The 18408-nt window shown below is 53.1% G+C and overlaps 1 protein-coding gene across 5 annotated transcripts in view; it reads right to left on the bottom strand.

Annotated features, from left to right (window-relative positions):
- Positions 1–10113: 10113 nt before the first annotated feature.
- PAX2 (paired box 2) overlaps positions 10114–18408 on the bottom strand; it is a 93711-nt gene continuing 85416 nt past the window's right edge. For 3 of the 5 annotated variants that reach the window (XM_075533966.1, XM_075533967.1, XM_075533969.1), the window contains 3 exons: positions 12958–13059; positions 10698–10784; positions 10178–10254 (listed from right to left, as the gene is read on the bottom strand). In XM_075533966.1, the coding sequence (XP_075390081.1) occupies positions 10178–10254; positions 10698–10784; positions 12958–13059 (266 nt within the window). Of the gene's footprint in view, positions 10255–10697; positions 10785–12957; positions 13060–18408 lie in introns of all 5 variants that reach the window. The other 2 variants (XM_075533965.1, XM_075533968.1) reach the window with 1 other exon arrangement.

Here is an 18408-nt window from a genome sequence, read left to right as displayed (position 1 = left end):
CAGTTGAGGCAACAATTTCTGATTTTTACGACACATCAAAGACTGTGGTATGGCTGGCATCAGGAGTTTCCTAGTTCCACAGACCCTTCCTAGAGAAGCAAAGACGCTTTTCAAATGTGCAATTCCTGACAAAGAGTAGCAAGTACACAAGGCCAACAGGAGCTTATTTGACCAATGTGGTGAAACCCACATAAAATTATTCACTCGAGGTTAGTAAGGAAGCATGAGTAGGCCCATGCTTACTCTGCTATTGGGTAACCTCCTGGCTTAGCCAGAAAGAACCTTCCCTGAGCTCACCGACATTATCTCCCAGCCCGTCATCCTCCCCTTCCTTCCAGACCTTTCGCAAGAATTGCCTAACTCTTGACACTTCCACCTTCCCTGCCTCAGCCACTCCTCCCCACCCCCAGTGCCCTCCATCCATCTGGCTTGGAGGTCACCAGGTCCCCCCCCTCATCCCCATATCCAGTGGCCTTTCCCTCAGTCAGATGGCCAAGAAGGTGAAGCTTTGATTCATTCACTAGGCAATTGGGCATAGCTGTAGCAAGGATCTGGTTGTGTCTTTGCTTTTTTAGGTTTAAATTTTCATTGTCGGTAAGATCAAAATGGAAAAAACACAGAAATTTCCATCTGATCTGATTCCCGTTCACACTATTTCCTACTCAGGAATAACCATTCAAACCCAAACAAAATAAAACAAAAAAACAGGTTGTTAGTTGCCTTTCCAATGGTTATGCATGCACAAACAGTATGGGTAAACATTCTTATTTTTCCACTGTCCTGCACTTTTGTGTTTTCCTTTGAAAGATAACCGTGCGCAGGTCTATCTAGATAAGAAAGGCTGGATAAACAATCTGGAGAAGAAAACAATGGGACCAATGGTTCTGGGGGGACATGGGAAAGGGGAAGGTGGGAGAAAGGAAGTGGTGTTAACCAACCCAGGGACAAGGGAACAACAATCAATCCAAAAATCAGTGGCAAAGAGGATGTAAGAGGCCTGGTAGGGATTGATCAATGGTAATGTAACTGAGAGTAATTACTGAAACCCAAATGAAGGCTGAGCATGATAGTGGAACAAGAGGAAAGTGAAAGGAAATAGAGGAAAGAGCTAGGAGGCAAAGGGCATGCATAGAGGTCTAAATAAAGGCATGTACATATGTAAATATATTTATATAGGATGTTAGGTAAATAGATCTATGTGCATATATTTATAGGTTTAGTATTAAGGCAGCAGATGGAGCCTACACGCAAGTACTCCCTCAATGTAAGAACACTTTGTTCTATTAAACTGGCATTCCATGATGCTCACCTTCATGACACGATCGCTGAAGACAAATGGGTGCATAAGCAAATGTGGTGAAGAAAGCTGATGGTGCCTAGCTATCAAAAGACATAGTGTCTGGGTTCTTAAAGGCTTGAAGATAAACAAGCAGCCATCTAGCTCAGAAGCAACAAAGCCCACATAGAAGAAGCACACTAGCCTGTGTGATTACAAAGTGCTGAAGGGATCAGGTATCACGCATCAAAGAACAAAATTTCAAATCATTGTGAATGAGGGGGAATGCAGATTAGGGACCCAAGATCCATTTGTAGGCAACTGGACATCCCTTCCAGAAGAGTCACAGGGAGGAGACAAGCCAGTCAGGGTACAGTGCAGCAACGATGAAACATACAATTTTCCTCTAGCTCTCTAATGCTTCCTCCGCCAGCCCCCCCACCCCACCACTATCATGATCCCAATTCTACCTTACAAGTCTGGCTAGACCAGAGGATGTACGCTGGTACACATAGAAAGTGGAAACACAGGGAATCCAGGACAGATGATTCCTTCAGGACCAGTGGTGAGAGTGGCAATACTGGGAGGGTTGAGAGAGGGAAGGGTGGAACCGATTACAAAGATCTACATATAACCACCTCCCTGGGGTATGGACAACATAAAAGTGGGTGAAGGGAGACGTCGGACAGTGTAAGATATGAAAAAATAATAACATAAATTATCAGGGGTTCATGAGGGAGGGAGGAACAGGGAGGGAGGGGAAGAATGAGGAGCTGATATCAAGGGCTCAAGTAGAAGCAAATGTTTTGGGAATGATGAGGGCAACAAATGTACAAATATGCTTGACACACAGTGGATGCATGCATAGATTGTGATAAGAGTTGTATGAGCCCCTAATAAAATGATTGTTTAAAAAAATTATCAGTTTCACCTATCAATTAAAAAAAGAGTTGTATGAGCCCTCAATAAAATGATTTTTTTAAGTTTAAAAAAGTGTAATGATGGAAATATCCCCATCTTGCTTGTATCAGTGTCAACATCCTGATTGTAATATTTTCCTATAGTATAGCAAGATGTTACCAATGGGGGAATCTAGGTAAAGTGTGCATAAGAGTGTATATATATATATATATATATATATATATATATATATATATATATATATATATAAATTACAATTGCATTTGAATCTGTATTATCTCATAATAAATAATTAACTTGTATGTAAAAAAAAAAGATAACCTTGTAATGTCTCCATGTTCTCATGTCAGAGCTTCCTGTTTCTTCTTCACAGATGCCCAGTGCATCGTTGTGACACCAGGCCACGGTGGGTTGAACGGTTCCCTCCCTGGGAGAATGTGAGCAGGTCCCAGTTGTTCCCTTGTCGTATGGCTTCTCTTTCACTTCATCCTGTGGCTTTATGCAATTATTAAGCCGCAAACATGTTCTGTTGTGGAAGCAGCTGCTGAGTTGTCCCAGGGTCAGCGGTGCTCCGGTCCCACTCCCATCGTGTAACCCAGTGGATTCTCATGGGCTGACTTTCAGAAAGCAGATCACCAAGCCGTTCTACGTAGTCTGAGTCTAAAGACCCTCCTGAAGCCTGTTCGGCATCAGAACATGCAACCTACCACCGACAGCTGAGTGGGGGTGCGCATGAGGTGCACTGACCAGGATCCGAACACAGATCTCCTTCGTGATGTGTGTTCTACCACACACCACTCTCCTGGGTAAACTGTGTAGCGCCTCTTCTCTGTACGTCTTCGTCCTAGGGTCAGGCTTATGGTGGCACCAGCCAGAGCAAGTGACTTGGCCTCTCTGAAACCACGTTTTCCTGTGCTCTGTGTGGGAAATCACTCGCCAACTGGCACGGTTGCTGTGAGGCCTGAATGAGGTGCCCACCGTGGGCTGCGTGGTAGAGGGTGGGGGGCTCATCCATTTCTGTTTCCTTCCCGAGCCAATGGAAAGAGTTGGGAGAGAGAGGGGATACAAGAGAGAAAGAGAGAGAAAAGGAAAGAGGGTGGAGAAGGAAGAAGGGAGAAAGGAGGAAGAAAGGGAGGCAAGAGGAGAGGCAGAAGCGTGGGGAGAAAGCGTGTGTGATTTTAGAATCCATGACTTGAAGTGTTCGATGTCCAGACAGAGGCAGGGGAGCCCTTCTTCTGAGGAGGAGGTTGACCCCGTGGGCGTGCAGCTTCTTTCCTCTGCAAGCCCGCCCCCGTGTGAGCCTCTGCTTCACCTCCACCCCAATCCAAGCTTGAGGTGGACACATCTTAACCGGGCCTCGCAGGCAGATCAGACCCGTTTCCAGCTCTGAAAGGGTTCTTAGGTGTTCCGTCACTGACAATTGTGGAGTCCTCGAGATGCAGACTGGCTCCTCGGGGCTCTGCAGGCAAGAAAGGTCCTACAAACGTGGGCAGGTGAATGCAGAGGGGATACCCGCCCGCACAGCAGCAGGCTGCGGGGGGTGCTGCTCCGGTTTTCTCCTGTGGTCCAGGTGACCTCAGGGCCCTTCCGTCTTGCCCTCTATCCTACTCCACTCTGGGTTCTCTGCACAACATGGGCCTTTGTGGCTGCGTTTTAGGACGCGGACTCTGAGGAAGATGCGGAGCCGTGGGAGGGTTCTGAGTGGAGGAGGGCATGTCTGCCCTGCTTTATGCCAGTTTTGGAGGACCAAATTGACTGCTGGGGGTGGGGGTGGGGGGATACACTGGGTTTGGGCAAAGATAGAAGCAAGTTTTTTGCAAGTTCCTCATGAAGGATCTTGCACCAGGGTGGTCCAGGGCAGGGAGTCAACTTATGGACTTACTTTCTTTCTTCTTCTTCTTTTTTAAAAATCATTTTATTGGGGACTCGTATGGCTCTTATCACAATCCATCCATCCATCCATTGTGTCCAGCACATTTGTACATATGTTGCCATCATCATTTTCAAAACATTTTCTTTCTACTTGAGCCTTTGGTATCAGGTTCTCATTTTTCTCCTTCTTCTCCCACCCTCCCTCCCTCCCTCCCTCATGAACCCTTGATCATTTATAAATTATTATTATTTTTTTATGTCTTACACTGACCAATGTCTCCCTTCACCGACTTTTCTGTTGTCCGTCCCCAGGGAAGGATTTTATGTAGATCATGGTGATCAGTTCCCCCTTTCTCTCCCCACCTTCCCCTTCCCCTCCTAGTATCGCTACTCTCATTATTGGTCCTGAGGGGTTTATCTGTCCTGGATTCCCTGTGTTTCCAGCTCTGGTCTGTACCTGTGCACAGGCTCTGGTCTAGCCAGATTTGTAAGGTAGAATTGGGATCATGATACTCAGGGGGGGCAGGTGGGGGGAAGGAGGAAGCATTAAAGACCTAGAGACAAGTTGTATGTTTCGTCGTTGCTACACTGCACCCTGACTGACTGGCTCATCCTTTCCTTGTGCCCCTTCTGTAAGGGGATATATGGGCTTATTTTCAAGGAAGAGCTGTCAGGTTTGTTACCAGGTCAGATATGTATGGGATGTGTAATGAAGGAAGCTGGCAGCTATGGGGCATGGGTGATTGGCAAGATGTATCCGTAGAAGTCATTGGTACCAGTATGCCTGTGTCTACATGGGTAGGACGGCCTGTGGATGGGGCAGCTTCCTTAAAGGAAATGTTTAAGTGATAAATACCATTTGGACACTCATTACTGCCATGCCTACCAACTACTTTCAGCTTCTTTTCTTGCCCCCTCCCCTGCCTCCCAGGCTCCTCACCTCTCCCCAGGCACCTGCTACTCTGGTATGTTTTCATGCCTCTGCATCTTTGCAGGTTCCTCAACCCAGGATACTTTTCTTCACCCAAAAATGTTTCTGATGGTCATGCTTGGTGAAGCTCTGCTAGGAACCCTGGAGGGGTGAGATGGGAAGAGGACTAGCAAAGTCAGAACAGGTGAGGGCTGAGAAAGCTAGCTTCGGGACCACACACCCAATTTGTGTTGCGGTGGGTAGGTGGTGGTGCATAGGCAACTGACCAAGAGCTTTAGGAGTCCCTAGGTGGGTACAAATGGTGGCATTGGACTACTAAGCAAACAGGTGGCAATTCAAACCTACCCTGAAGTAAGGCTTCCCCAAAGCTACAGCCTTGAAAACCTGACGGGGCAGTTCTACTCTCCATAGACAGGCTCTCCATGAGTCAGAATCAACTCAACCGCTACTAACAACAACGGAACGGACCTCTCAAGGGTCCTCAAGCTGGTTCTAGGCAGAACGGACCCCGAGGAGAGACACAGTATGAAGACTGCTCGCCTGAGGCTCAGCATCCTTCCTGATCATCTCATAGCCTTCAACTCTATTCCTTTCCTAGTGTCTCCAGAGGCCAGTGTGGACCTGCCCTTGGGGGTTTCTGAGACTTTGAATCTTGATGGGAGTAGACAGCTTCGTGTTTCTCTTGTGGATCGGCTGGTGGGTTCTAACCGCTGACCTTGTGCTTCGCAGCTCAGTGGGTAGCGCACTACGCCACCAAGGGTCCTTCAGGCAGAGGCAGACCTCTGTAGACAGGGTGATTCTGGTGATCCTATTGGTTATAAGGGAGACCAGAAGGAAAGAGATCCAAATAACAGGTCTTGGCGCTCAATTTGACTTAGGGGACAGAGCCAGGCACTAGAGATCCGGTGAGGGGCGGGGTTTCAGACGACCTTATGCTCAGCTAAGACATCAGGGACTTTATGGCAGGCAAGTTCCAAGCACTCATTCGCTGGCATCAGGCAGTAGTCATGATGAGCTCTTCCACGCTGGCCCTTGATGGTTCTGATCAGGATCTCCAAAGTGTGAGACACATCTTCCAGGGGCTGCACGAGGATCCCATTGGATGTGAGAGGAGAACCTTATAACTTTTATCTCTTTATATTCAAATCTTATCCTTTTCTAGTTTGCATGGTTCAGAATATCCATTGCTATGCATAACGGTTCCAGCAGCCAGTCCCTGAAGAGTGGCCAGCCTATTCCTTCTTGGTCTCACATTCTTTGACATGTTATCAAGAAAGACCAGTCCCCAGAAATGAACATAATGCTTGGTAGGGTGGTGAGTCAGCAAAAAAAAAAAAAACAACAACGTGGGAGGGGGCGCAGAGACAAAGATGGATTGACACAGTGGCTGCAACACATGGGCTCAGACACAATGATTGTGAGGATGGTACAGGAACGGGCAGTGTGTCCCTCTGTTGTGCACAGGATCACTCTGACTCGGAAGTAACTCAACGGCACCCAATAACACCACTGTGTGAGCGCAGGAGCACATCCAGGGGGCTTGTAACTATGTAAATATGCATCGATGGAGAGGGCATTTTCTAATTTCTTTTTCTTGATGAGGTGTGTGATCAGAAATGTTCAAAGACCACTCTTCTAGGAGACTGGTGATCAGGAGGACAGTGGAGGCCAAGGGGCAGGGTGGGCAGGTAGTAGGTGAGGGTATTTGCTAAGCTAAGAAATAGGGAAGATGTGCAGGCCCAGATTAGAGAGAGGGCAGTGGGAGAGGGATTGGGGTGAATTTGATTGGGGTTTGTGTGGATAAAGAGGAGGAGCCCTGGTGGTGTAGTGGTTAACGAGTGGGGCTGCAATCCACATGGTGGACAGTTTGAAACCATCAGCAGCTCCTGGGAGAAAGACTGGGCTTTCTACTCCTGTACACAGACACAGCCTGGGAAACCCACAGGGGGTCCCTGTGCACCAGCACTGACTCAGTGACAGTAAGCAGTGTGAGCTGGGTAAAGAAAGGCCGTTGAGATCCTGGGGTGAGGGGTCTTCTAGCCCAAAGCGGGGGGGGGGGGGGGGGGGGGGGGGGGGCGTTCACTCTTTAGTCTGCCCCCAGGCCCTGCTGGCACCCTGTCCTCTCCAAGCCCCTAGGGAAACTCAGAAGGGCCAGAGCCCTTCAAGTGGGAGGAAGAGGCTGGGATGGAAGCTCAACCTGGGAGATTTGCTCAGGGAAAGAGAACATAACATCTCCGAGTCTCACCGGTGGCCTTTGTGATGGCCCGAGTGGGGTGGGGGTGCTTGAGTTGGGGAGTGGCTGACCAGATAGAGTGCTCTCCTATACAGGCCAGGCCATCCTAGCCACCACCCATCCCTCTCCCAAACCGGGACTGCGATTCTGGCACAGTCATGCAGATTCTCACACGCAGACCAGTCTTGGGCATGGGAACAAACACTATCCGACCTCAGGCCCAGGGTCATACAGACCCACCCAGACCAAAGAAGCAGGCTCGCAGACAGGAAGTCTCAGACCAAGCCAAGCGCCCGCCTCTGGATGCGCCCCGCCCCGCCACAGGGCACTTAGCTCCCCGCTGCTGCTTCCTGAGCCCTGGCCTCCGCGTGTCACCAGAGTTGCGCAGCTAGGACAGTGAGCCCTTGGGCGGTGGCGTGTCACCATGAGCTGAGGAAACTTGAAGCCACCGTTGGTGGGCTCTGCAGGGACTGCAGATTCAATTGCGGCTGTGCAGAGGCGCCAGTGAGAGCCAGGGAACAGAGGGAAGGGGACTGATTAACCGAGGACCCTCAGCCGGCGCTTTCTGGGTGCCCGCACCCCAAATTTGGGTGGAGCGGCTGGAAAGGCTAAGCCAGCCTTACATAGATTCGTTAATTCGAGTTTTTCTGCTGTCCCAGAAAGCAACAGTTTCTTGCGGGGGTGGGTGGGGGCGGACTGGGGACACAGTGGGAGCCAGGGGAGCTCTGAAAGGGCAGCTCCTCTGGGTCTTTGCAGCCTTAAGAGCGGTGGGAGAACCGGCATGAAGGTGTCTTTGGGAGGCTCCTCCAGGGCCCTGTCGGGAGTCAGAAACAGGGAGAAGACAAACCTGGAGCCATGGGGAGTGACATACAAAATTTTATTATTTATTATTATTATTATTTATTATTATTTATTTCTCATGTGCACAGAAAAAAAGAGAGAGAATCAAAACGAACTGACGCGCTGAACGTGGCCAAGGCGACCAGAACCAGCGGAAAACCTTTCGAGGGTTCGGCCTGGTACTGAGCGCGAGCCTCTGGCATCGGCCTGACCTCAGAGTCCGTCTGGACCTGGCGTCCAGGCCATCCCCGCTGGGCCTGGGCGCCGGCTCGTCCAGTAACTAGTCTCTGTCCTCGCTTTTCCTTTTTAAAGAAACAAACCAAAAAAAAAAAAAGCTCAAAGGGGAGAGAGGGCTGGGCGAGGACTCCAAGCCTTTTCGGATTTGTTCCAGGGGGGTTATTTATTTAATTTCTTTATTTTCACTTTTATTGACTTGGTTTCTGTTATTTCGAGTCGTCACGATCCACGGGTGAGGAGACATGCAGGACGCATCGCCGCTACCGAGAGAGCAACTACGGGGCGGGGCGGAGGGGGTCCCCGGGCTGGCACTGTCCCCGGGGAGCAGGCCTGGCCCGACAGGGCCTGGGCCCGCCAAGAGGCGGGGGCGGGACAGAGACGCCGGACGGCAGAGAGCGGGAGAGACGGGAGGGCGAGCGATGGAGAGGGCCGAGATGCAGGCGCTGAGAGATGCGAAGGACCGCGGGTGGGGGGGGGGCGCGGGGGGAGAACACGGAATGACAGACAGCAAGAGCCAACAAAGCCGAGGCGAGAGGAGTCCACAGGACCGTGTTCGTCAGTTTGCATAGAGATTTCTTTCGTAATTTTTTGTAACATAAAAAATGCCCCCCCTCCCCAGGACGTGCTGTGCTTTAGTGGGCGTGTAGCTGTGTCCCCTTCCCCCCAGCGAGCGGCGACTCTCACAGCACAGACACGGGGCGTATCTACAGGCGGGCGGTTGGCGGGGACTCTACGGGGCGGGCGGGGCGGGGCCGAGGGCGGGCTTATGTACACGGGGGTTGCCTTCACCCCCCCACACACACCGTCTTCCGATCACGTAGCAGCCGGTTGTGCTTTTGTGGGTGGTTTGCTTTTTGCAAAGATCAGCATCTGAAAGTCCTGTCGACCTTTCGCGGTTCGGTTCAATCCCTGCTGCAGGAGGAGGCTGGGGGAGTGAGGGGGGTGAGGGGACCCCCACGACTTCCGGCCCGCGCCAGCTCCGAACCGGCTTCCCGAAGGAGGCCCGCCGAGTCTGGGTCGGGGCTGGAGCGGGGCGAGCGTCGAGCACTTGCTCAAGGAAGACCCGGCCCACGGCCTATGGAAACGGGTCCTGGGTTCGGCGGCGGTGGCGACAGAGAGCAGCTGCAGGGGGTCTCGGGCGGGCCAACCGGGAGACGCTGCCGGCGGGGCGGGCGGGGCCGTGGAGTCTGGCCCCGCCGTCCGTCCGTCCATCCATCCATCCATCCGAGAGGCCTAGGCGCCAACGTGGGGTCCCCAGAGGGAGAGGAGAGGGGAGGGCGCCCTGCTGGGGCCCGCGGGTGGCACCCCCAGCCGGGGCCTGCGTCCCCTGAGCATCTTCCCCGGCGGGCGGGCGGGCTCGGGGCGCACGGACTAGTCCTCCGAGTTTCAGCACGGGGCTTCTCCTCCTTCGGCAGAAAGTCGTTTGGTTCGCCCTTTCCTTGGCCCAGCGGGTCCAGCGAAGCCTCCCGGCGGCGGCCGAGCCGGGCGGCGCCGGGTTGGGGCCCGCTGATTGTGTGTCACAGGGACGTGTCCGCGCGCCCGCCCGGCGGCTGGGCCCGGGCCGCTCCTCTCGGGACCCCCGCGTGCAGGCTGGCGGGGAGGGGCGGCGGGTCCCGGCCCGAGGGTCCAGCCCGCGCTGCCGCCGCCCGCCCGCGTCCAGTCCGGCCTGGGACCAGGCGGAGGGAAGGGCTGGGCTGCGCGGGGTCCTGGCGTGGGGTGGGGCTGGGGCGGTGGCCGGGAGGCATCGCGTCGCGCCGGTCCTCCCTCCCTCCCGGGCGGGCGGGCGGGCGGGCGGGCGGGCGGTCAGACGGGGACGATGTGGAGGCCGAAGCTGTCGGCCTGAAGCTTGATGTGATCCCCGCGGTAACTAGTGGCGGTCATAGGCAGCGGCAGCAGCGGCAGGGGCGGAGCCCCGGGGGGCGGCACTATAATAATAAGGGGAACCTGGAAGTTAACACAGGAGAAGAATGGGCTGGGTGAGAGGACAAACAGGAGAACAAAAAAGGAAAGCAAAGCATCGAAAAGACCTCCCCGGGCTGGGGTCTGCGGGATCCGGGCCGGGAGACCTGGGCTGGGCGGCCGGGCCAGTAGCCCGCAGGAGAGCTGCGCTCGCGGGGCGGGAGAGAGAAGGGAGCGGCGACCGTCCCCATCCTACTGCGGACACTGGGGGGTGGGGGACGGGGACGACCAGGACTCGCAGAACCTGCTAGCTACCGGGGAGGGCAGGGGGCGGGAGGCGCGGGTGTCCTCGTGGGATCCCGGGGCCTCGGCGCTGCACTAAGGAGCCGACCAAGCGGGGCGCCCAGACGGGTGGCCTGGGCCCTGGGCGCCCCCGGGCCGCGCCTGGGGCGCGCTGAGCCGCCGGCCAGCCAGGTGGCGGTACTCACTTAGTAAGGCGGGGTTGCTGAATCTCCAAGCCTCGTTGTAGGCCGTGTACTGGGGATGGCTGTACGGGTTGCCGGAGAACTCACTCCCTGCGGGGAGGGGAGGAATCAGCCTCGGGCCACCAGCCGGCTGGAGGCCTGGTGCCGCGGGCAGCGCCAAGCCCGCCGCCGGCGTTCTGGCCAGGCGGACGCTGGGAAGGCAGCAGGTCCGCGTCGGGGGAGGCCCTGGCAAAGGCCGGAAGCACCCCGGAGCCTTGCACCCTGGCGTGGAGTGGAGTGGAGAGGCCTGCGGGGGGGGGAGTAGGGGGGGCCCCGTCGGGCTACCCAGAGAGAATTTGCCGCGGGAGGGGGCGCAACCACCCGCTGCGTTGGGGGGCTAGGGCCTATTTCGTGGAGACTCTGCCCGACAGGCAGGAACCCCGGAGGGTGACGCGCAAGAACCCTCTGGATACTTTGTCCCCAAAATTCCTAAAAATGGCATGTCAGCACGGTGCCGATGCAAGGGATGGGGGCTCAACTAGGAAACAGCCCTAACCCGGCCTAACCCCCCAGACGTCTGATCCGTGGGCCACGCACACGCAGCAGAAGAGGGAGGGGAAGCCAAGTAGGTGGACTGCCCTCTAGACGAGCGGTGAGCCAGCCAGGGGTCCCCGTGGGCTGGGAGCCGTTGGAAGCCGCCCCTCTCCGCGAGAGAAAGGCCAGACCTCCGGGTTTCCCCCTCGCCCTTTCTCCTGTGTGCTGACCCCAGACTGTTTACAGTGATCCCTAACCGCGGGTTAAGTAGAGGAGAAGGGGCCCCTCTCTGAGAGGGAGCTGGGGTGGGGGTGGGGGACGCAGCCACTGGAAAGCCTGTTTATTGACGAGGAGGGAAAGCATGCGTGCAGCAGGATAATGAGCTTCTGAGCTCAACTGTGACCAAGAGGAACTGAGCTATCTCCTTCCCCATCGCTAATGAAACAAGTGTAATTTCCTCATCAGCACCAGATTCTGTTTAACGACTCCCCCCTTGCCACCATGAGCTCTCAATGGCTCCCCTCTTCCCCACCTCCCTGCAGACTCCCCACCCCACCTCCCCCAGGCTCCCCTCACCCCCACCTGCCAAGACCTCCAGCCTCCACCTCACCCCACATTCATCTGAAGCATCTCCAGTGCCTGTCCCCTCCTACCCACCAGTACTCCCCTTCCAGCCAATCTGGGCTGGGGTCCCCTCACCCCCACCTCCCTGCACTGCTTACTCAGTTCCTGGAATTCCCTCTAGCCCCATCCTCCACTAGCCTGCAGCCATTGTCCTCTTTGCCATCACAACCCCTCAAGCTCAGCCTGCCCAGGATTGTCCCTGGGTGAATGGATGGATGTGCCAGGGATAAACCCAAGGCCCTCTTCCATGCTCCCTACCCCATCCCATCCTGTGAAATCTGGGCTTCAGGGATGGGCACACCCAATCAGCCTTACCTCTCTAAGGCAAGAGTTTGTTGGGGTTGCTAAGAATAGAAACTTCAACTCTCTTTAGCTTCAAGGTTTGCCTCCAGTCTTGGCAGGGGATGGGTGGGTGGTGGTGGTGGGGGGGGGAGATTGCACAATCTCTAGCTATAGTCTCTAAATACAGCCTGTGCCTCTGATCCACAAAACCCAAATCCAAGGTTCTCAAACAAGGGCTGTGCTAGTGTCCTGAAGAAGCAGCGGGGTCTAGTTTCCTCCAAGGACATGGAGGACTCTACTGGTCTCCCTGCAGCTGGTGCCGGCTGCTCCCGTCAAACTTGCCCTCTGTCCCTTTCCTCAGGGCTTGCTTCCTCCTCTCTGGGTGGGGTCAGTTATCTACTCTGGTCTTTCCCTGTAGGTTGGTGGGCCCAGGGTAGCACTAGCGGAGTGACTGACAGGTCCCTGGAGATAGTTGTTGGCTCCAAGTTTCCATGGAAACCAGGGCAGGCTCTTCAACAAGCAATGTCAGCTGGTTGGGATGAGTCGGGCACTGGGTGGAGCTGAGGGCTCCCTGGGCACAGGCTTGGGAGGGTGGGCACTGGGGAGGGACCATGCTGTGCAGTGGGTGCACACAGGGTGCAGGTCTGCAGGCTCCCTCCCTGAGGGAGGAGCCAACTGCAGCCTCTAGGAAGAGAGACAGAATAGGGCTGGTTTGGGGAGGGGGTGTTGGTTCTCCTCCCACCCCCAGCCTCCGACTACAGCCCACTCACTCAGCCACTCACCCATGACTTTGTTTCCCCCTCCCCCCTCCCAACTAGATTAGGCACCTGCAGTTGTCACCTACCAGGCACCATTCCTGCCAGGGTGGAGGTGGGGTAGCTGCCCTGGCCAGTGGGGGGCACATGAGGGGGGTAACCAGGCAGAGTGGTGCTCGCCATGTCACGACCTGGAAAAACACAAAGGGGAAGGGGTAAGACCTGGAAGAGAGGGGCCGGCCTCTACTCGTACCAGGACTACCTCCATGAAAAGGGAACAGCGAGGCCCAGAACTGCTATGCGGGGCCAGGCGGGCAGCTGCGTGGCCCCAGGAGCAGGTCCAGGTGTACGGGCATCCAAGCCTCTCGCCTCAATGCTCATGCCTGTGACCAGCGGTGTGTATGCACTTCTGTGTGCCTCGCTCTGCGTTGGTGTGTCTGTGTCTGCCTTTGCTTATGTTTATGCAAGCCCAGCGCAGATGGAGACGGGAGGGAGATGCTTTCATCCGTCTCTCCAAAGGGATTGCAATCAGCTTGCGTACTCTCCCTGTCCTAGCAGTCCACCTTTCCTCCGGGCTTAGGGGACCCCCATCCCCACCCCACTACCTCTGCAGGGGCTGATGGGAATCCCTTGTCCTTTCCAAGTGGAGCTGCAGGTGCTGGGCCTGGCAGGTGTGGAGAGCGGGAGGCCAACCAGTGAGTTATTTTATTGTTAGTGCTTATGGCACTTAAATGATAGAAAGCCATCCCTGAAGCAAACCAGGGGCTTGGAGCCAACAGTGCAAGTGGATCCGATCAAGTTCCAATGAACAAAATCTGCTGCCCCCACCAGCTGCTTGACTTCGGTCCCTCGAGGTCTCTATCAGCTAGAGGCTGGAGGGTGGGAGGCAGGGCTTTCCCGAGCAGTGTCTGGGAACAGAGGCCAATCAACTCAATGTCAGGGATACTGACCAGAGAGCCTCATGGACCACAGACATCGCTTGGAGCACAACTGCACCTGACTGCCTGACCCTTCCATCGATCCGAAGATTACCACCTGTCTCTGTAACTTAGCATGCCCTGATCGCTAATGACAATTTGGCGCTTTCTTCTGCCATACATCCATACCCTAGAGATGACTTCTTCATCTACTTTTGGGTCCCTTTTATCCCCTCCAGGTTCTCCTTAGCCACCTCTCTGTAGCCACTGCCACACTGCCACTCAAGCACCTCTGTCCAACCCCTTCCGTATTTTAGGTGCTAGAATCGCAAGGAATGGCTGGAGGAAGCCAGGTTGCTACATGCCACTGAGCCCATTTAAACCCCATGTGACAGACTAGAGCTGCCCCTCAAAATTTTTCTTAGCTGTAACCTTTAAGAAAGTCAATCATCTGACCATCCACCTTTGGAGCCACTTGGTGGTTTCGAACCTCCAAGCTGCTGGTTGGCAGCTGTGGCCTGCACCGTCTGGACGATATCTCAGTCCTTGTCTCCATCCTTCCCATTGCTGTCCCCAAATCTCTCGCCCTCCTAGAAGAGGACCTCACTGTCTCTTTGTCTGAAATGCGTGCTTCCTTGCCCGTTTTCCCTGTTTTCGTTTTATTGTGAGAGGTTTTTGAGCACCTTGGTGGTGCCTTCAATAATTCATATACTTGTTTGTGTGTCATCAATCGCTGTCCCCACAATGCAACAGCACTCGGTCCACTTCCTCCCTGTGCTTCCTATTTCCGTTTGACTTCCCTTCCAATTCCTTTTTACCTTCCAAGCCTGACTCCAGCGCCAATGCTGCCCTTTTGATCTCACGTGGTGGATGGTTCTAAGGCGTGCCTATTTCCCCGGTGTTCTTGTTCACCTTGGAGGTTGGAGCCCAGGGGATGAGTTCAGGTCCAGGAGTGAAAGGTGACTAAGGGCCATAGATGAAGAGGGTTCCAACAGTCTCTATGCAAGCAGTCAATGTGCTTCCGTCTTAGGATTTTTTATTTTGCTCTATATTTCCCTCCCGCGGTGGCCAGAACTCTCTATTGTGATTCTTTTCAGTGTGGTCAGCAGTGGAGACTGGGCATCATCTTGTTCTTTGGATCTCAGGGCTGTGGATCCTTGCCTCGACCTTAGCACATATGTGTGGTTCCTCTCTCCCTAAGTATACCAGGCCACAGGTCAGGGTTTTGCCTTTCCAGTTGCCTGCCATTTTCACTATCGTTCCACTGTCATTTCAAATGCAATAGGAACAAAAGCAGATGCCTCTCTCTTGTCCTCACCCCGATCTCTATTCTACTGACCCTCTTGTAGCCCATCAGGCTAGAACGTTTGGAGTCTTTGGGTGTCTTTCTCTCCCTGCCCGTGTCAAGGCAGTTGCCCTGGTAGCACAGGGGTTAAAACGGTTGGCTGCTAACCAAAAGGAATGTGGTTTACACCCACCAGCCCCTCTGTGGGGGAAGGTGTGGCAGTCTTCTTCCAGAAAGATGTACAGCTTCGGAAACCCTCTGGGGGCAGTTCTACTCCGTCTTAGAGGGTCGCTGTGAGTTAGAATGAACTTGATAGTAATGGGTAAGTGAAGCCAGTCACCAAGTGTTGCCAGGTCTCTGTGTTAGTGTCTGTTACATCTGTCTTGTCTCCATAACTCGTCTTCTAAGAACCTACTTTTGGTCGGCCACCACAGGGTTGTCGCTTGTATTCCCAATCTCCAGATTCGTCCACTTCCAGTCTATCCGGAGTGTGCCTGCTGGCCTCCTCCTCGCTTTCATTGCACCGCCTGCCTTGGAAACACCAGCTTTGGTTCCTTAAAGGCTCCTGTTTGTATCTGAACACCGCCCAGCCGCCCCACCTCCCAGGTACTCTACCTGCCTCAACGCTCTGAGCCCTGGTTCTCACCCCTCTTGGGTTGGTTGGGCTGCTTTCGCTGGTTTATGCAGCATGCTTTTGCCCTGCCAACTTTTTATACCCTTGCTCAAAGTTCCTCTCGCCTCTGGTTAAATCCTTCCTCTCCCATCAGGGAGGTTTCTGTCTTCTGAGCTTCTATAGCATCCAGGCCTCATGTTAACTGTGTTATTACATTATTACATTCTACAGTATTATCAGCGGTGTTGTCTCCTATGACTCCAACCGATTTTAAGGAACTTGAGGGAAGGGCTCCGTCTTCTGCTTTATCCCATATAGCTATGAGCACGGTAAATGCTCAGTAAACTCTTGCTCATTAATTCTATGCCATTCAATTGCATTTAGAGCCCATTCCATATGGCTTATACCATTTTCTCATAGTTTCCTATGAGTTGGTCTCTTTCAAAGAGATAAAGGTTGAGACAGCATGTAATTGTTCAAGTCTGCCTTTTCTCTGAAAGCAGTTTTAACAAGGGTTTATGGTTTTGCATAAAGTGATGAAATATTTCGAGTGAGGGAGGCATATTCTGTGACTCAGTTTATTGTGCATAGCTAACGTATCTCCTGGATACGGTACATCTCCTGGAACCCTACAACAAACGACAGCATCATCTCACTGCTGTCTAGCCCATGCCATCCCACAGTGACACTTTTGGGCAGAATAGGGTAGAACTGCGTCTGTGAGTTTCTGAGATTCTAACTCACTTGTCCCAGGAGTGGAAAGCCCCATTCTTTCTCCCATGGAGTGGCCGATGGTTTTGAACTGCTGACCTTGCAGTTAGCAGCCTAGCCCATAACAACTACACCACCAGGGCTCTGTCAACACCAGGGTAGAACCATCACATAAGAGATCATGGTGAATCCCGGAGGAAAGGAGAAAGTTCTTGAATTTACTTAATTGTGGGTTTTCTTTTCTTGATGTCAATAAAAGGAGTCCCTGGGGGTTGCATAAGGTGGACACCTTTGACTGCTGATGGAAAGGTTGAAGGTTGGGGGTTTGAGTCCACAGAGGGAAACCTTGGGGAAAGGCCTGGTAGTCCACTTCAGAGCAATTAGTCACTGAGAAGCCCCCTGAGCACAGGTCTACTCTGACACACACAGGGTTGCTCTAAGTGGCTCCCTGACAACTAACTTGCATTTGTTGTTGTATTGTTACCAATAAAAGGTACTCTCTTTAGACCAACAGAGAAAGAAGGTGAACCAAGACTAGAAGGGAGATATGAAAGGTGTGGCCAATTGTCTTGTTGAACAACAGCCTCCTTTGCCAGGAGACCAGAAGGACTGAATGGTGCCCGGCCACCATACCTGCACATATTTTGATCAAAGATTTTATAAAAGGGAGGAATTTCAGAACAAAATATCAAATTCTCGTAGACCCCAGACTTTCTGGGAGCCAGAGTTGGAAGAACCCTTGAAACTATTGTCCCGGGATAATCTTGAAAAGCTAAACCACAAATATTCTCTGAAATCTTTTAAAACCAAACAAAAGTTTATCTTAACTATTAAAAAAAATCCTGCCATGACCATTAGGCTCTTTAAAAACAATCTACATGGGATTAAATTGGCAAGAGCACCTGGAATGATGAGAAAGAAATTTGGGGGGTGGGGGGGTGGGGCAGCACATTTATGCTAATGTTCTTGAAGAATGAGCCAGAACTCAAAAGATGAAACGGGCTTCACTAAATTGTACACATAGAAAAGTTTGAATTGGTGTCTGTTTCCCTGTATGTATTCTCAACAATAAAGTAAATCCTTACATAATCCCACTAATAGTAAAAGGTGCACTCATCCTGACTAGCTAAAGTAGACAGTGATTAATTAAGAGACACTTACTTGTCCAAAAAGGCCCAAGACAGTAGACTTAGGGGATATTTTGAGATCTTGAAGCCAGAAAGATACAGCAAACAATTTCCCCCCGGCACTATGACCCTAATATCGACACAGCAGCCAGAAAAAGAAATATGCTTCCTTGATTATAAATAAACTTAAATTCCTTCTGACATTTGCTGACCAGGCCCCCACAATCTTCACACACGAATTCCTTGTACTCGAAGGTTTGAGGGCACAAATGTGTCACTGGCTTCGGGAGAGAGGAGGAGAGGCTGGGGGACCGGAGAGGTGTTTCTGGAAACACCTTGGAGTCCCTTGCGATGCACTTTTTGCCCCGCTTGGCCTTCTCTCTTACAAAATAATGAGACCGGCCTGCAGCACATAGCATCTTCTAGGTGCTGCAAGTCACCCATAGAACTGCTGGCATCCGGTCCCGCTTCCCAACACCCGTTTCCAAGTGGAATTTGCACAGCTGTGCCGCGTGCAGACATTTCGTAAACGTAAGAGAAAAGGTCCGTCGATGGGGGGGGTGAGTGAGGGGTGGGGTCGGCGGGGAGGGGGAATGCCCTGCAAGCTTCCTAATGCTCTCCAGGCAGCGGTGCTCCTGACACTGCACTCTCCAACGCTGGGACCCCTGGGCCCACCCCAGTACAAGGCACCGCACACAAAGCACTGCCAAGAGCTTCATTAGTACACAGGTGGCACCCGAGGAGCGGGGGAAATTGACCACACTCTTGCCAGAGCCATATATCCTTCTGGAACACCATTGTCAATAACGGGAAACACACAGAGCAGGAAGTTTTCAAATTACTAAGGCCGTCATCACATTTGCCCAGCAGCACTGTCTGAGCACAGC

This window comes from Tenrec ecaudatus, chromosome 16 (assembly GCF_050624435.1).
Source record: "Tenrec ecaudatus isolate mTenEca1 chromosome 16, mTenEca1.hap1, whole genome shotgun sequence".
In the NCBI taxonomy this organism is placed as follows: domain Eukaryota; kingdom Metazoa; phylum Chordata; class Mammalia; order Afrosoricida; family Tenrecidae; genus Tenrec; species Tenrec ecaudatus.
This window is presented reverse-complemented; position numbering and strand designations above follow the sequence as displayed.